The sequence below is a fragment of the Anguilla rostrata genome, chromosome 8 (genome assembly GCF_018555375.3).
Source record: "Anguilla rostrata isolate EN2019 chromosome 8, ASM1855537v3, whole genome shotgun sequence".
NCBI lineage: Eukaryota > Metazoa > Chordata > Actinopteri > Anguilliformes > Anguillidae > Anguilla > Anguilla rostrata.
Window position 1 is genome coordinate 23,359,891 of NC_057940.1, and position 16,755 is coordinate 23,376,645.

A 16,755-nucleotide genomic window follows, 5' to 3' on the forward strand; every position below is an offset into this window, starting at 1 on the left:
AGGTCTTCTGCACAAGACTGTTCCCCAACATAAGTTACTTACAAAATTCCAATAAGTAAATGTTTACAATTTTCCTCCTGCAACTGGGGTTCAAAGATTCTCTAGATCGTATGCATCAGTGTACAAAGAGGCTACAGTCTTTCCTTAGTTACAAATTCTTAGACATAACACAGAACACCTGCTGTTCTTCATCGATCTTCACATAATCACATACATTTAACTATATTCTTGATCAATACAATCTTTAATAAGCAGAAATTTAAAAAGATATATAAACATTAAAAGCATATAGGAGAAGCATACTTCCACATTACCAATACGAAAGTAAACAACCAGGCCGCCACAGCCATTTCACCATCTACAATGGACACAAAACAAAATAATAATTCAAGCTGTTGCTTTTCAAAGCGTCTTAGGTCTGCAACGAACATCTCCTGTATTTCGGCCTATACGGACTCTTAAAAGGACGTAATCTTGGTTTTTGCCACTGGACTGAACCTCTGTCCGCAGTTTAGCTTCTATTAACATTTTCTGTTACGGCAATGTTACCAGCAAAGAGTGGTTGTGCATGTGATATATGTTATGCAGCATTCAAATATGAAAAAAGTATGAGAATATCGCATTTTGAATGATGTGGGAATCGGAATGAAATTCGGGAAATTCCGATCAGTGTGTTTAGATGACAGGCAGATTTCTAATTCTGATCAAATTTATTTTCACATATGAATATAGCCCAAAACGGATCTGCAAATATCCATATGCTTTCTTCTGTTTACATGTTCATAGTACATATCCAATCTGTGCCACATATGAGCAAAAAATCTGAATTGGGTCACTTCTACCAGGCAGAGTAGCCAGTTATAAAGTTTGCTAGCTAGCAACTATTGCCTTTGTGTGATCTTGTGCGTAATAAAATAAGCCGCATTTCCACCGCAGGAACTTTCCCCAGGAACTAGGAACCTTTTGAGGAACTCATTCCTTTTCCCCTGCAGGGACCAGGGTCTAAATTAAGTTCCGGGGACATTATTTTACCCCCCAAAGAAGTCCCTGTTCGGGGGGTAGTACTTTCCAAAAGTACAGGAACTTTGGGGGAGGGGCTTGCAGCACAGAACAGTTCTGGTTGGTCGAGTACTCGCAGCATTTTATTTCAACCGCCATTTTAAAAAATATGCAGTCACAAACCAATTTTTTTGTTCATTGTGCTTTGACACATCAACATGGAGTTACAGAAGAAATCATACGACAGATAGACCAACAACGAAATCATTACGCTGAGTTTTCAAATAAACATTATCAAATCAAATCAAACTTTATTTATATAGCACATTTCGGACAAGGTTTTGCAATGCAATGCGCTTCACAAAAAAAAAAAAAAAAATAGAATAAAATAATAAAATAAAATCAAGTAGGAAGAGTATTAGTAAATGTAAGAAATAAAAAGTGATAAAATAAAATAAAAATTGTTCCTAGGTAAAGGCGAGGCTAAAAAGGTATGTCAACTGTTTGAGCTGTCCTCAGATAGGGCGTTTCAAAGCCTAGGGCCATAGAAACTAAATGCCGCCTCACTATATGTTTTTGTCCTGGTTTTAGGAACAACTAAAATACTGGAGCTAGAGGATCTGAGGGATCTGCCAGGAACATATCTTAAAAGCATGTCTGAAATATACTCAGGTGCAATGCCACGTAAGGACGTAAAAACCAGTAAAAGAATCTTAAAATCAAATCCTAAAACTGACTGGAAGCCAAGCCAATGCACCAGAGTATATTTCTCCTTCTCCTTTTTCCTGGGGTTTGTTGAAGCAAGATGGCGGCGCATGTACGTGCAGCAGCTCAGCACTCCTCGAGCCGGCGCTCTATAATTAGTATTCTTTTAGTTTATTTATTTTTGAGTGCCACGTATGCATACGTTAACATATCATACAGCCGACATGAACTACTAAACATTGGTTCGATGCACAGTGGCTGTGTTTTTAACAACGAGGATCCTGATCACAACATCCCGCCAGAGCTTGTCAGACCGCCGGGGTCTCTGTGGATTACTGTCCCACCCGGAAAGCACGGAGGCGGCGCAGAGAGAGGAAACAAAAGCGAGGCTGCCGAGCCGGAATACATGCTAGGCTAGGAAAAGACCCGCACAAACCTCCACTGCCAAGTCTTTTCATTGCCAATGCAAGATCACTTGCCAACAAAATGGAAGACCTGGAACTTACCACATCTACGCAGAAAAATATACAGGGCTGCTGCGTTATGATCATTATGGAAACGCGGCTCAACCTGATGATCCCGGAGGAGGCCATCAGGCTATCTGGCCGCACAGCACACCGCTACGATAGGAACAAAGACTCCGGTAAGAGCAGGGGGGAAGGACTTTGTGTATACACAAACAATAACTGGTGCATGAATGTAAAGGTCATTGATAACCACTGTTCTCTAGACTTGGAATATTTATCAATAAAATGTCGCCCTTCCTATATGCCATGAGAATTCACGGTTGCCATAATCACAGCTGTATACATACCACCAGATGCTAATACTTAACAGCTCTGGGCTATCTGCTAACTGCAATTAGCAAACAACAGAATGCCAATCCTGACGGAGTTTTTATAATAGCAGGCAATTTCAACCAAGCAAAACTAAAGTCTGTCCTTCCAAAATTTTATCAACATGTGCAGTGCCCTACAAGAGGAAAAAACACACTCGACCATGTTTATAGCAACATTAAACATGGGTACAAAGCATCACCTCTCCCTCATTCTGGGCCAGTCTGATCACATCTCCCTGTTTTTAACTCCAGCATACAGACCGCTTATCAATATGGTCAAACCAGCTGCTAGAGACATACAGGTATGGCCTGAGCGAGCTTCTGAGCAGCTACAGGACTGCTTTAACCGCACTGACTGGGATTTATTTCAGGATGAGGACATTGACACCTACACTTCCACTGTACTGTTCTACATAAAAAGCTGTGTGGACAATGTCACTACCATAAAACGCATCCGTGTCTTTCCCAACAACAAACCATGGATGACCAAAGAGGTCCAACTCCTGCTAAAAGCCCGCAATATGGCTTTCCGGTCCGGCAACACAGAGCTGTACAGTACGGTCAGGTCCGACCTGAAGAGGGGCATCAGAGACGCCAAAGCAGTCTACAAGCGAAGGATTGAGAGCCACTTCGACAACTCAGACCCCCGTTGTGCATGGCAAGGTATACAGCACATCACCAATTATAATAACAACAGCAACCCGACCACCAGCAGCAGTGCCTCACTGGTGGAGCAGCTCAATCACTTCTTTGGCCGCCATGAGGTGGAGAGAACAGAGACTGTTATGCCCACTGCTCCAGCTATAACTTCCAACAGCCAGACACTCATCATACAGACTGCTAATGTCACACGCACTCTCTCCGTAATGTCAACATACGGAAAGCAGCTGGTATGGATGGAGTTCCAGGACGGGTTCTCAGAGACTGCGCTGCCAAGTTAGCTGACGTATTCACAAATATTTTCAACCTATCGTTGGCACAGTGCACTGTCCCCACATGCCTAAAGACATCCACAATAGTGCCAGTCCCGAAGCAGACAGCCATAACCTGCCTCAACGACTACAGGCCGGTCGCATTAACACCAATAATCATGAAGTGCCTGGAGAGACTGGTCCTTAAGCACATCAAGGCTGCTCTCCCATCCACCCTGGATCCACACCAATATGCATACAGAGCCAACAGATCAACAGATGATGCCATTGCCACTGCCCTCCACACTGTACTGCTCCACCTAGAACAACGGGGAACTTATGCACGGCTGTTGTTTGTGGATTACAGCTCTGCATTTAACACAATCATACCCAGCAGACTGGTCTCCAAGCTGTCCGACCTAAGCTTTGAACACATCTGCCTTTGGATAAAGGACTTCCTAACAAACCGGCAGCAGTCAGTCAGGATGGGCTCCCACCACTCTCCCACTTTGTCACTCAGCACAGGGGCTCCACAAGGCTGTGTGTTGAGCCCCCTCCTCTACTCTCTGCACACCCATGACTGTATACCAACCCACAAAATGAACAATCATCAAATTTGCGGACGACACAACAGTGGTGGGGCTGATCATTGAGGGCGATGAGTCAGCTTACAGAGAGGAGGTACAGAGGCTAACAGACTGGTGCTCAGAAAACAACTTGGCACTCAACACCAAAAAAACAAAAGAACTTATCATTGACTTTAGAAAGAAGCAGGGTGACCATCCCCCACTGCACATAAATGGAGGAAGAGTGGATAGAGTCTCCAGTTTCAGGTTCCTAGGCACTCACATTTCAGAAGATCTCACGTGGACAACTAACACAAACTCTCTGGCTAAGAAGGCACAACAGCGGCTTTACTTTCCAAGAACACTCAGGAAAGTCAACCTGCCACATCAGCTGCTAGTGTCCTTCAGAAGATCACCAACACACATCTGCCTGCCCTGGAAGACATCTACAGCTCCCTTTGCCTGCGGAAGGCATCCTGCATCTTAAAGGACCCATATCACCCCGCCCATCACTTGTTCGTCCTTCTGCCCTCAGGAAAGCGCTACAGGTCCATCAAAGCACGCACTACAAGATTAACGAACAGTTTCTACCCCAAAGCAATCACCACACTGAACTCTGCACTGAAAGTACACCCCCCATAGACAATATTTATTCATATTCATATTTATTTGTGCAATACCTATATTTATTATGTGCAACACTGGTATTTATTGTGAGCTGTATGTAGAGTTTTTATTATTCCTTTTTTGTATCTTTTATATTTTTATTACCTTGTTTTATTTTGTATATTTGAGCTCCACCCAGGCAGTGCGCCTGAATTTTGTTGTACACACCAGTACAATGACAATAAAGAAATTCTATTCTATCCACGCCCTCCACCCCCGTTTCGCCACATTTTCTCTCCTCACAGACTCTGAAGTTTCCCAGCTCCTGCTCTCCCACCGCCCTACCACCTGTGCCTATCCCCTCATCTCTCCTCCAGGCAATCACACCAGACATCCTCCCATTTGTCACCTCCCTCGTAAACTCCTCCCTATCTTCTGGATGTTTCCCCTCATCCTTCAAGAGGGCCCACATCACCCCACTGCTGAAGAAGCCCACACTAGATCCCTCAGTCATCCAGAACTACCGCCCGGTATCTCTCCTTCCTTTTCGATCCAAAATTCTTGAACGAGCTGCATATAACCAACTCTCTGCTTTCTTCTCTCAGAATAACCTGCTTGACCTCCACCAGTCCGGCTTCAGGCCTGGCCACTCGACAGAGACTGCACTCTTCTCAGTCAGTGAGTCACTCCATGCCGCACGAGCAGCCTCCCTCTCCTCTGTCCTGATTCTCCTAGACCTCTTGGCTGCATTCGACACTGTGGAGCACTCCATCCTCCTGTCCTCCCTGGCAGCAACAGGGATCTGCAGCACAGTCCTTGACTGGACAGAGTCTTACCTCTCCGATCGTTCATTCCAGGTTGCCTGGGCTGGTAAAGTATCGCCGCCCCGTCCCCTCGGCACCGGAGTTCCCCAGGGCTCAGTCCTCGGTCCCCTTTGCTTCTCCTTATACACTAGATCCCTTAGCCCTGTAATCTCTGCCCATGGCTTGTCCTATCACTGTTATGCCGACGACACGCAACTTTTTCTCTCCTTCTCCCCATCGGACACACAGGTCCCTGCCCGCATCTCCGCTTGCCTGAGGGACATCCAGAGCTGGATGGACAATCACCACCTGAAGCTCAACCCGGGTAAGACGGAGCTAATCTTTATTCCTGCTTTAACCTCTCCCCTCCTCGATTTTTCCATTTCCCTAGGGGACACCTTAGTGACATCACCCTGTGCCAAGAATCTCAGAGTGGTGATGGACAACAGGTTGTCCCTCTCCAAGAACATCGCAGCGGTAAGCCGGGCGTGCAGGTTTTTCTTGTATAACATCCGGAGAATCCGCCCCTCTCTCACCACCTACTCTACCCAGCTCCTGGTCCAAGCAATGGTACTATCCCGCCTGGACTACTACAACTCTCTTCTGGCTGGACTATCGGCATCTGCCATCAGACCCCTGCAACCCATTCAGAATGCTGCAGCCCCGTCTGGTCTTCAACCTCCCTAGACACTCCCATGTCACTCCCCTGCTCACTACCCTCCACTGGCTGCCTGTTATGGCTCGCATCAAATTTAAAACATTAGTCCTAGAATACCAGGCAGTCAAGGGATCAGTCCCAGCATACCTCCACAAGATCTTCAAACCCTACATGCCAGCCAGACCCCCCCGTTCCGCTACCTCAGGACGTCTGGCACCTCCCCCTCTTCGCACCTGCGCTTCCCGAACACGTCTCCGGTCTGTCCTGGCCCCACAATGGTGGAATGACCTCCGCGTGAAGGTCAGAACAGCCGAGACACTGACCCACTTCAAGCGACAACTGAAGACTCACCTCTTCAGGCTGCACCTCTCCCCATCCCTCCCCACCTCCCTGTAATCTCTAAATTAACTTTAAGCTTAGGGTTGTAACTAGGTAGCTGTTCGTAGGTGATTTAGTTAATGCACTCGTCTTTTCTACTGCTTGTATTTTTGCATAGACTGCGTTGTTGCTGTTCTCGTTTGTGTTCGTATTAATCAGTTTATCCTTCAGGGTCCAAGTTGAACTATGCGGTTGTTCCCTGCACTTGGAACGGTACATCTCTCTAGGGTTTTCGACACACTTTGTTGTACGTCGCTCTGGATAAGAGCGTCTGCCAAATGCCTGTAATGTAATGTAATGTATTCTATAATGCAGAGACTTTAAAACAGGTGTGATATGTGCTCTCCTTCTGGTCCTAGTTAAGACCCTGGTGGCAGCATTCTGTATTAGTTGTAACCAACCTATTGTCTTTTTGTGTAGACCAGAAAGGAGTTACAGTAGTCCAACCTGCTAGAGATAAAAGCATGCATAAGCCTCTCTTAGCTTGAGAGAGAAAAGGCCTGACCTTGGCAATATTTTTTAGATAAAAGGCAGCCTTGGTCGCATTCCTAATATGGATGTCAAAGTTCAGTTCGTTATCAAAAATGACACTGTTTTTTTACTGATGAGGCTGATAATGGCTGATACAATCTATTATTATTATTATAATGCAATATATATTCACTTCAGCACTTCAGTATAAGGGTACTTTTACTGATTGTGGTGATGAGGCTTGTGAGTAATTAGACACCAGAGGTAGATTTTGATAGCTTAATAAAGTGTGAAGTGTGAGCAGTCTTATTAGCTCACCTTAACACGACTATATACTTAGTTCTCAATAACAATTACATTACACAAACATAGTTTAACTCTATATATTATTAATAAGGCATACAGAGTTTACAACTCACACTGATGCAATTAATCCAGGGGAAATATTCACGAGAAAAGTTGCTTGAGATGTCCTAGTAAGGAGTTGCTTCCATCTGTTCAGAGATCTGCCTACTCAGGGGAGCTACCCACTTTAACAGCTGTTCGAGTAGTTGTCTCAGGGGAAGTCAGGAAATAGGTCTCGTTCCTACCCCACAGGTCCTGTTTCTGAGTTGCCTTGATAAGAAAGGTGCAGCTGGCGGTGACGTCCTTTCCTTGCTTCGGGGCTGGCTACCGTCCACGTCTTGGACTCGCCTCCTCCCTACGGCCCCTCCGTCCCCCCTCCTTGCTCTGCTGTCCTAAGTAAGTTCGAGCCTGTGTCCCTTGCTCATATTAAAGACATAGTTTCACATGCTAAGCCGACCACTTGTCCCCTGGACGTTGTTCCTACATGCCTATTGAAGGAAGTGTTTGACACCGTAGGCCCTACAATTTTACTCATTCTGAACAGTAGTCCAGCCAGTGGTTCTGTTCCCTCTTGTTTTAAACATATGGTAGTACATCCTATTATCAAAAAGCCTAACCTTGATGCAACTGTTCTTAATAATTTCCAGCCTATTTCCAAGCTGCCTTTTTTTAATCTAAAGTCAGCTCTACTTAAAGTCTCCAATGACCTTCTGCTGTCTCTAGACTCTAGTAAATGTGCCATACTAATTCTACTAGACCTTAGCTCTGCCTTCGATGCAGTAGACCACAACATTCTCCTGAACCGTCTCCAGGACCAGGTCGATATCCAGGGCAGCACCCTCCAGTGCTTCGCCTCCTACCTAACAGATAGATATTTTTCTGTCATAACTGGAAACCTCTTCTCCTCCTATCACCTGTGGTGTACCTCAAGGCTCCATTTCAGGGCCCATACTATTCGTCCTGTACATGCTTCTTTTAGGCTCTATTTTCCAAAAGCACAACATCTCCTACCATTGCTACGCAGATGACACTCAGCTATACCTCCCATTAGAACCTGGTGATAGTAATAAGGACACTGTTAGGTCCCTCATTGAATGCCTCCAGGAAGTGAAATATTGGATGGCAAACTGTCTCCAAAAAATGACAGCAAAACTGAAGTAGTCTTATTTGGACCCTCCAACTCTATCGGGGGTATAGCAAATCACTTGGGGCCCCTGGCACCTAACCTTCATGCCCATGCCAGAAATCTTGGTGTCACCTTTGATCTAGCTTTAAAATTTGATAAATTAAAAATATAATAATATATCACATATAATAAAGAAATTGTGAAAGGTTGCTTTTTCCACATTAGGAACATCGCCAAACGTAAACCGTTCCTCTCATTTAATGACCTGAAGACTGTCACTAATGCCTTAATTTCCTCTCGGCTGGATTATTGTAATGCTCTGTATTTGGGAATTAGCCAGTCATCCTTGTCTTGCTTGCAGCTGGTGCAGAATGCTGCTGTTAGATAATTAACTGGTACCAGGAAGAGAGAGCGCATCACACCTGTGCTGGCGTCCCTACATTGGCTACCGGTCAAGTGCAGGATTGAATTTAAGGTTCTTTTATTTGCTTTTAAAGCATTACATGGCCTGGTGCCCCAGTACATCTCTGAGTTCTTCTGTCTCCTCTCCAACCCCAGAACCCTCAGATCCTCGGACCAGCTGCTCCTGGCCGTCCCTTGATCGAGGCTAAAGGGAAAGGCTGATCGTGCCTTCGCAGTAGCCGCCACAAAGCTTTGGAACAGACTACCATTTTTAATCAAGTGTTTCCCCTCTGTGGACACTTTTAAGGCTAAACTCAAGACCCACTTGCTGTCTCAGGCTTTTGAGTGTCCAAATCCTCATAAGGTTTTATGACGATTTACTTGCTAATCTTCTGTGTTTTATATTTTCCAACTGTTACTTTACTTAACTATGTATGCATATTGTTATGTTCTCTCTACTGCTTTTTTGCTGTTACCTGTTAAGTTATTTTATTTTCGTATGTTATTTTATTGTACAGCACATTGGTCCACCTTGGTTGTTTTAAATGTGCTTAATAAATAAACTTGATTTGATTTCTCCTTATCTGTTCTAGTCAGGCCTTGTTTAAATCACACCATGCATATTGGACATTAATTTGCGTCACTTTAGGTTATCACACTCTTAATATTCTTCTAATACAGGTTAAAAACAACATGTTTATCACTTTGCTGTCTATTCGCTGAGTCAAGCTAAGTCCTGTTTCTGCTGAGTCACGGTCGGGGCCCCCTCTTCAGCCCGGACTGCACGCTATCTGCCACACACCACACTCAAAAAATGTCAATTTTCCTCCTCTAAACTTCATCGTTCTGTAATGTCACAGAATGTCTAAAATACACTCCTACAGACACCCAGGTTTTTAGCCTGTGGTTTGATATTTCGTGACAATGATTTAAGTTGTGTCACCCCTTTCTCTCTTGGGGCCTTTGCCCTGAGCACCAGTATTTCAGTCTTGTCTTCGTTCAGCTGGAGGAAATTCTGTGCCATCCACACATTGATGTCAGCGATACAACTTATAAGGGTATCAATGGGGCTGAGATCATCTGGCAAGACTGAGACATACAGCTGGGTGTCATCCACATAACTATGGAAGGTGATGCCATGCTTGCGGATGATAGCCTCTAATGGGAGCATATACAGACTGAATAGTAAAGGCCCTAAAATCGAGCACTGGGGCACACCACATGTAATATGCACTTTGTCTGAAGAGTGGTCACCGAGGGAAACAAAAAAAATCACGGTTTATTAGGTAGGATCTAAACCAATATAAATCTGCGCCAGAAAGGTCGACCCAATTATGCAGTCTGTCAAGGAGGATCTCATGGTCAAGGGTATCAAATGCTGCACTGAGGACTAGCAGGACCAGGACAGATATCCCTTTTCCATCAAGGCATTTTGAGGGCCGGTTCGGAGCCGGTGCCTAATCACGAACCAGTTCTTTGCTTCTCGACAGCAAAAGAACTGGCTCTCGGCCAGGAAAAGTGGTTCCAAAGTGGCACCAACACTTGGCTGGTCTAGAACCAAGAACCGCTTACATCAGGGGCTGGGGGCGGGATTATTGTGATCAACCAAGACCAACTAAAACTTTGTGACCGCCAGGTAGAGTTCGACAGACAGGAAAACGTAAACTGATTTGCAACTTTATATGAAATAGGCGAAATATCAGTAACAACCTGTACCTAGTTATGTAGGAAAACATGTCCTTGTTATCCTCCAGTGGTTATTTTTTCAGTACTTTCACAATTTTTTTCTGTGCCGGCAAATAAGTCAGAGGTGGATCAGCGCTAGCTTATGGTTGCTAAGGGGACATGTGTCGACCCCATTGAAATGAATGGAACTTGACAAATTTGCTAGCATACTGTTTAAGTGTCCTGTCTTGGGTATTTGAGGTTAATATGAGAAAGGGTGGTTGCTATCAGCACTAGGAATCTAGGAATCCGTACATATTCACTGTTGTAACTAAAGTCGCAGGATGCAAAATAGCCATTGGGAAAGCGGTTTGAAATTATGAAGCAATGTCTGCACCATTTCATTCATACTAAAAAAAAAAAATGTGATACAGAAAGTGAAACAGCAGACAAAATCCTGAACTTTTACAGATGTAACATTTAAGCTAACAATGAATGCAAATACTACCATAAAACTGCACAATCCATAAAAGTGACATTTCTATTGGCAAAATTAAGTCAACAGAATTAACAAATACTAAATTGTAATTGCCTGATTTATACTTTGTCACATGATGCTTTCAACAAGTGTTGTATGACAAATGACATTTGTCACACTCTGGTCGTGCACCTCTAGAATTCTGTTATTTTGCAGACAACGTGATACTTTGTCACGGAGTGCGATTGGACAGCCAGATCGAGCTGTCCCTAGACATTTGGGGGCCCCTTCAAAACATTGGCACCTTCTGATTTTTTTTCCATATCTGCCAAAGGAAGGTGAGAAGGTAGGGCCTTGGATGAGTAGGCGCAGTGCCTGATCTGCCCAGTGAGACTGCTCTGGGTAGATGGGATACCAAAATTTGTCAATGGATACATTTTTTTTTGCCCCACTTCATTATTTTGGTTTTGACCGCTGTTGATAATCGTGGGGGATAAGAGGAAAAACTGTCGGAATCAATAAAATATTGTATGTACCATGTAGGGACAGATGTGGTTAATCAAGTCATTGAACCGATTAGCCACCATCCTAAAAGTTTAAATGCCTGGCTTCCTCCAGCATGTGGTTAACTAGGCTAGAACACATTCACCTTGTTTTGCCCTCGTTTATGTGACTGACAAGCCACTCTTTTTTTCTGTTCATGCCATTTTTCAATAAAACAAAGGGAAGATTAAATTTTTTTTCCTCCATTTCTCAATTTCATTGGGGGCTGCCATATTTTCATATATATACTCATCAGAAGTTTGGCATCTTGTTACCACAGAGACAACGGAAACCTCTGTTTAAATGCACAACGTTGTGTGCCACCTTAATATTTGCCACACGATTCAGGCTTCAATGCAAGAAATACTCAAAGTATAAATCAGGTTTTAGATGTAAATTGACATCACAAGCTTTGGATTTGGCTACTTGTTCGCAGCAAGGCGTTTTGTCCACGGTTAACTCCCTTCTTCAGTAGCCCCTGTTAGAAGGGAGTTAACCGTGGACAAAACGCCTTGCTGCGAACAAGTAGCCAAATCCGAATGATTCAAGCTGAGGTGCAGTGCATTCTCATCAAGTTCATGAGGGCTTAGAGCTGTCCCATTGTCAAAACAACTTTGAGAGGGCACGTGTGGACTTTTGGCGTCCGTTATCTACCTTTACCTACCCTCTTGTTAAGTCTGCATCATTGCAGACTAAGGCCGAGGGACAACTGGCCACTTATTTTTCTGAAACTTCAAGCACTTGTTAGGCTACTGATAATACAGCAAAACATTTCATCTGTGATTTTTGCCTTTTTCCAGTTTTGTGATTTTAAACAACTTTGCCATGACTGCTCTGTTACTCAATATTTGACAAATTGACAAATATGCCCAGCTGCATTCACGCAGTAATTTTATTACACTGCATGAACCCGTGATAAATAAATAAAAATTTTCCTTCTCATAACCTCCCCCTCTCATTTTCCTTTCAAATGTCATTAGAATTCACATATTTTAAGTTTTGTAAAAAAAAAAAGGAAAAAAGAAAGAAAAAAATCATTCAAAAATTTTAAAATGACAAACGCTTGCCAGCACATGTCCTGGCAACATGCAGTTCCTTTGTGCATGATCCCAGTGGTGGAAGACCTCTTCTGGTTCCACTGTTCTTCTGTTGACAAATTTGAGGAGGGTTGCATCTTCATCTCTCAGCAATTGGTCACGTACTGGGTGATGTCAGAAGTCTTGTCCCATTTCACCACTTTTATACCTAAAGCCTGTGTCAACTCGTGGTCTTGCTTGTCCCCGGAAATACACCAGTCTTTGAATCCATAGTCCAGAGGGCTCCGTTTGGGACTGGGGCTTAGAAGAGGGCTACCCAACCCTGTTCCTGGAGATCTAACATCCGGTAGGTTTTCCTTTCAACCCTAATTTCGGACATCTGATTTTAACAATTAGCAGCTCAACGAGATCTCTAGCTACTGAATGAGGCGTGCTTTGTTAGGAATGAAAGCCTAAAGGATCACCAGGAACACAGTTAGCAGCCCTGATTTAGACAACAGTACAAATCCTTTCCATAGGGAGTAGTTAGCTGGTCTCCCAGACTTTTCTACTCTTTGCCCAGTTTTCTGGGAGTCCAAATTTAGCTGGGAGTGTCTTGCATCACTTCCATGGATGTCATACCCTTGCATCGTTATCTCCCGAATGTAACATCTATATAGTAACATACTACACAGTTGCACTAGACTCCACTTTCCTTCCTGTTCTGACCACATTCTCCCTGGCCACACAGAAACAAGAGCATATTGGCCAGCCCCTTGAATCACCCAAAACCTTTTCTATGAAACCAGGAGGAATGCATGACAAGAAACCTCCAAGAACCCTCACTTGGACACAAGGAAGGCTGTAAAGACCTCCCATTGAACAAATTAATTTAACCCACCTCTGGCCCGATGGTTATGTTGTTAGAAGTGGGTCTAGATTTAAATTATTTTGAGAACAGTATTACAAGCCTTGACTGCAGCATTCATGATGCTTGTTCAACTTAGCCTTCTGTAATTTTGACCATTCTTATGCCCCTCAATGCATCCTCTGCAGCTGCATGACCACAGAATGTGCTGCAAGGATCTACTTGAGCACAACCTTATAGTCTTGGTTCATGAGGACCACACAGTGACACGATCCACACCAGTATCCAGCGCCTCATTTCCCTGAGAACTGTCCCAAAGCAAAACCTAATTTCATTTTAGAGCAATCCAATTGGCATCATCTGTCCATTGGTGCCATATTCAAGCAGCTTCCTGTCTCCAGTATGAAGACTTGAGCATGTCTGCTTGGTGGCTGTACCCATGGTAGCAATGGTACCCGGAGGAGCACGTCACAGCACCGCCATCCTGGAGACCCATGCTATTGTTTCTTTTCCAGTGTCTGAGCTTTAAGAGCTTTTGGTTCCCTGAACAAACTTTGCAAGTCTAAACGTAGGAGTTGCATTGAAGCACTGATATTGCATATAGCTTCCTTCTTAATGATTTGCAGAATTTTCCACTATGGGTATCATATTCAACACAGACATTTATAAATATGATTACAAATACAACTTTGCCAGCCTGCTGGGTCTCTCATTCAGTTAGGGTACCATGCCGTGCAGCATGGATGAGCCCCATGATCTTTGACTCGGACCAGGCCAGTGCCGAATGTGGCCAGAAGCATGCTAAGGGCAATGCGTAATTGGCAATTGCATCAACCAGGGTATGGAAGGTTTAGTCAGGTAGGGGTTTGTCTTTCATTGCTCACTAGAAATCCCCATTGGTCAAATCGGGTGCCTGTTGACAGCACACCAAAAGCTGCATATGAAATGCCTTCCTCCAGCTCGACTATGCAAGCTTGGGAGTGGGCCATGGTGAAAAGAAGCAGGCTGATTACACCACATGTTTCAAAGCAGAAGCTAGGATGTCTTCTCTCAAAAATTGGCAGCGAGGAATGCAGCTACAAATGGTTAACTGGTCATGTTCAAACCCACGTTGGACACAAAATAAATAAAAATAGGACCAGTCACCCAAGACTACGGACATACTTTGCATTAACCTGCTCCTCATTTGTAATCTTTATACCCTAATACTTTTGAGTTCACCTTGATAAGGTCTTAAGGTCTTGTGGGAAAAGGTCCACAACTTTTTAGCACCTTGACCATCAACTTGATCAGGGGATGAGGGGCTATTGCCAGTACCCAGGTAATGCAACTATCACCTGTGGTACTGTTGCTCATTAATCAGGTGAATGCACTTGTTTTTCTTACACTGCAAGACACTGGATAAGGATTTCTGCTGAATGAATCCCTCACTTGCTATGACCCCTGATTGTGGAACTACTGTTATGGTCAGAAATGCTGAAACAATGCTTTTAAAAGTCAACTGAATGCATTTCTTTTTTTGATTGTGCTTTAAAGTAATCTCTCAGTCGTGCACTATGGTCTCAACCACATTGCCTCTATGCTGACTACAGGGTTTTTCTGGCATGAAATGAGTCTTTGGTGTTACCCATCATTGGGGTAGCCTTGCAGTTGCTCATAGGGTCATCCCACATTGTTCACATTGAACCGTTTCCCATTTTTTCCCTTCACTTCAGTTTTGCTTTGGTGCACTCCAAAGATTTCTCTTTATGGAGCAAAAACCCTGGACTACATACAGATCATCTATATCATTGACCCTTTTATGTCTGGCCTCCTCATTCTCATCGGTGGAAGCACCAATCAGTGGCCTCAATGATAATTTAGCACCTGCCAATGTCCTCTGAGGATTCAACTCGGCAGAATTAACATGGGTTTCAAGTTCCAACTGTCCAGAAGCCGTACAATCGAACTGCCCAGACATTGTACCATACACTGTTCTCTGACCTTCTGAAGCATTCTGTAAATTGCCAAGTCCACTCATAATGATCTCAACAACATTAATGCTTTAACTGAAGGGAGTGTATGAGCTCATGTCTCCAACTATATTAAAAAATAAAAAATGGAAAACCACTTACAGGTTCCTGCAATAGCAACATTTTACATTCTTGGACAGAGCACTATAGGGTCTGATTCAGGGTAGCTCTTAAAATGGATCAGGAAGTGAAATTTACTGAAGTGTCAAAAGATGAAATCGACTAAAATTCAAGACAAGTGCAACTCAGGCGAATTTCACAGTGAAATACAAGTCTGAATACTACATGCTGCACTAATTGTATAATGCAGTACTGACCAATCACAGGCTCTTGCCGTTCCTTGTTCTTCAGGTAGTCCCACAGCTTCTGAAAGGACTGGCTGGGTTCTTCAGGCTCTGAAGACTGCGCCAGGTGTCGTCCTGGGTTTGAAGATTGACGTACGCACTTTGACTCTGAAGACAGGGCTGGCTTTTGTGTCTTTGGGACTAAAGAACAGAAAACGTAAAGTTCAGTCTATCAGAAAAGTTTCCTGATAAATATTTCAAACCATTGCATGAAGCATACCTGCTCCTTCTGATTGAACACAGAAATGAACATACAATTCACACATTAGGAGTACTTGGTGATGGTTTATGATTAAAAAGTGGACTTACAGAAAATGGTATATAAGCAGGTATACAAGCAATTATATAAAATCTCATATAGATCTTATGGTTACTTGATAACGTACCAAGAGTGTACTTTTGAAAGTCTATATATCCAAGTGTACGTTGTTTCACCCCATGCCATGTTCCTGTTGGAATGTAAGCTAGAGGAGATGTACACTACAGCTGGAGTCTATTAAGTGCTTTAGGGGATTAGAGGACCTCTAGGCCAGCATGGTCAGCCTTGGTATGGACTCCCTGATCCTAACTGATGATTGGCTTGGAATGGAATCTTTGCATATGGTGATTAATTTAATCTCAAAGGCTGAAACAACAGTTATTGGTCTCTGAAAACTATATGAACTATGTAATGGACTTTATATTTTTGAAGCCTGTACTTGTACCTCTTCCTGACTGGTCGTATTATTAAATCATATAAAGGAGCTCCTGACTCTGTCATTTGTTATCTTTATCTTCAACACCATCATTTTTGTTAAGAAATTCCTACATTAGTATCAGCAGGTAGTCTCTCCACCTTTATATACGGTCACTCCAGTTGTTAATCCCACACTCACCCAGTCTTTGTCCAACGGTCACGAGTAGTGGAATGCAAGTCCGGATTTTCTCTCCCGAGACTGCCTGTAGCTTCTTCAGTGCTGAAAGTGGACAACAAGACACAAGACATTTCTGTAATTAAACACAGGATTTAGTCAATCCTGTC

The 16,755-nt window shown here is 43.6% G+C and overlaps 1 protein-coding gene across 5 annotated transcripts in view; it reads right to left on the minus strand.

The window, feature by feature from the left end:
- LOC135261141 (uncharacterized) overlaps positions 1–16,755 on the minus strand; it is a 70,832-nt gene that overhangs the window by 33,717 nt on the left and 20,360 nt on the right. For all 5 annotated transcript variants that reach the window (XM_064347119.1, XM_064347120.1, XM_064347122.1 and 2 more), the window contains 2 exons: positions 16,610–16,690; positions 15,708–15,875 (listed from right to left, as the gene is read on the minus strand). In XM_064347119.1, coding sequence (XP_064203189.1) covers positions 15,708–15,875; positions 16,610–16,690 — 249 coding nt within the window. The remainder of the gene's footprint in view (positions 1–15,707; positions 15,876–16,609; positions 16,691–16,755) is intronic.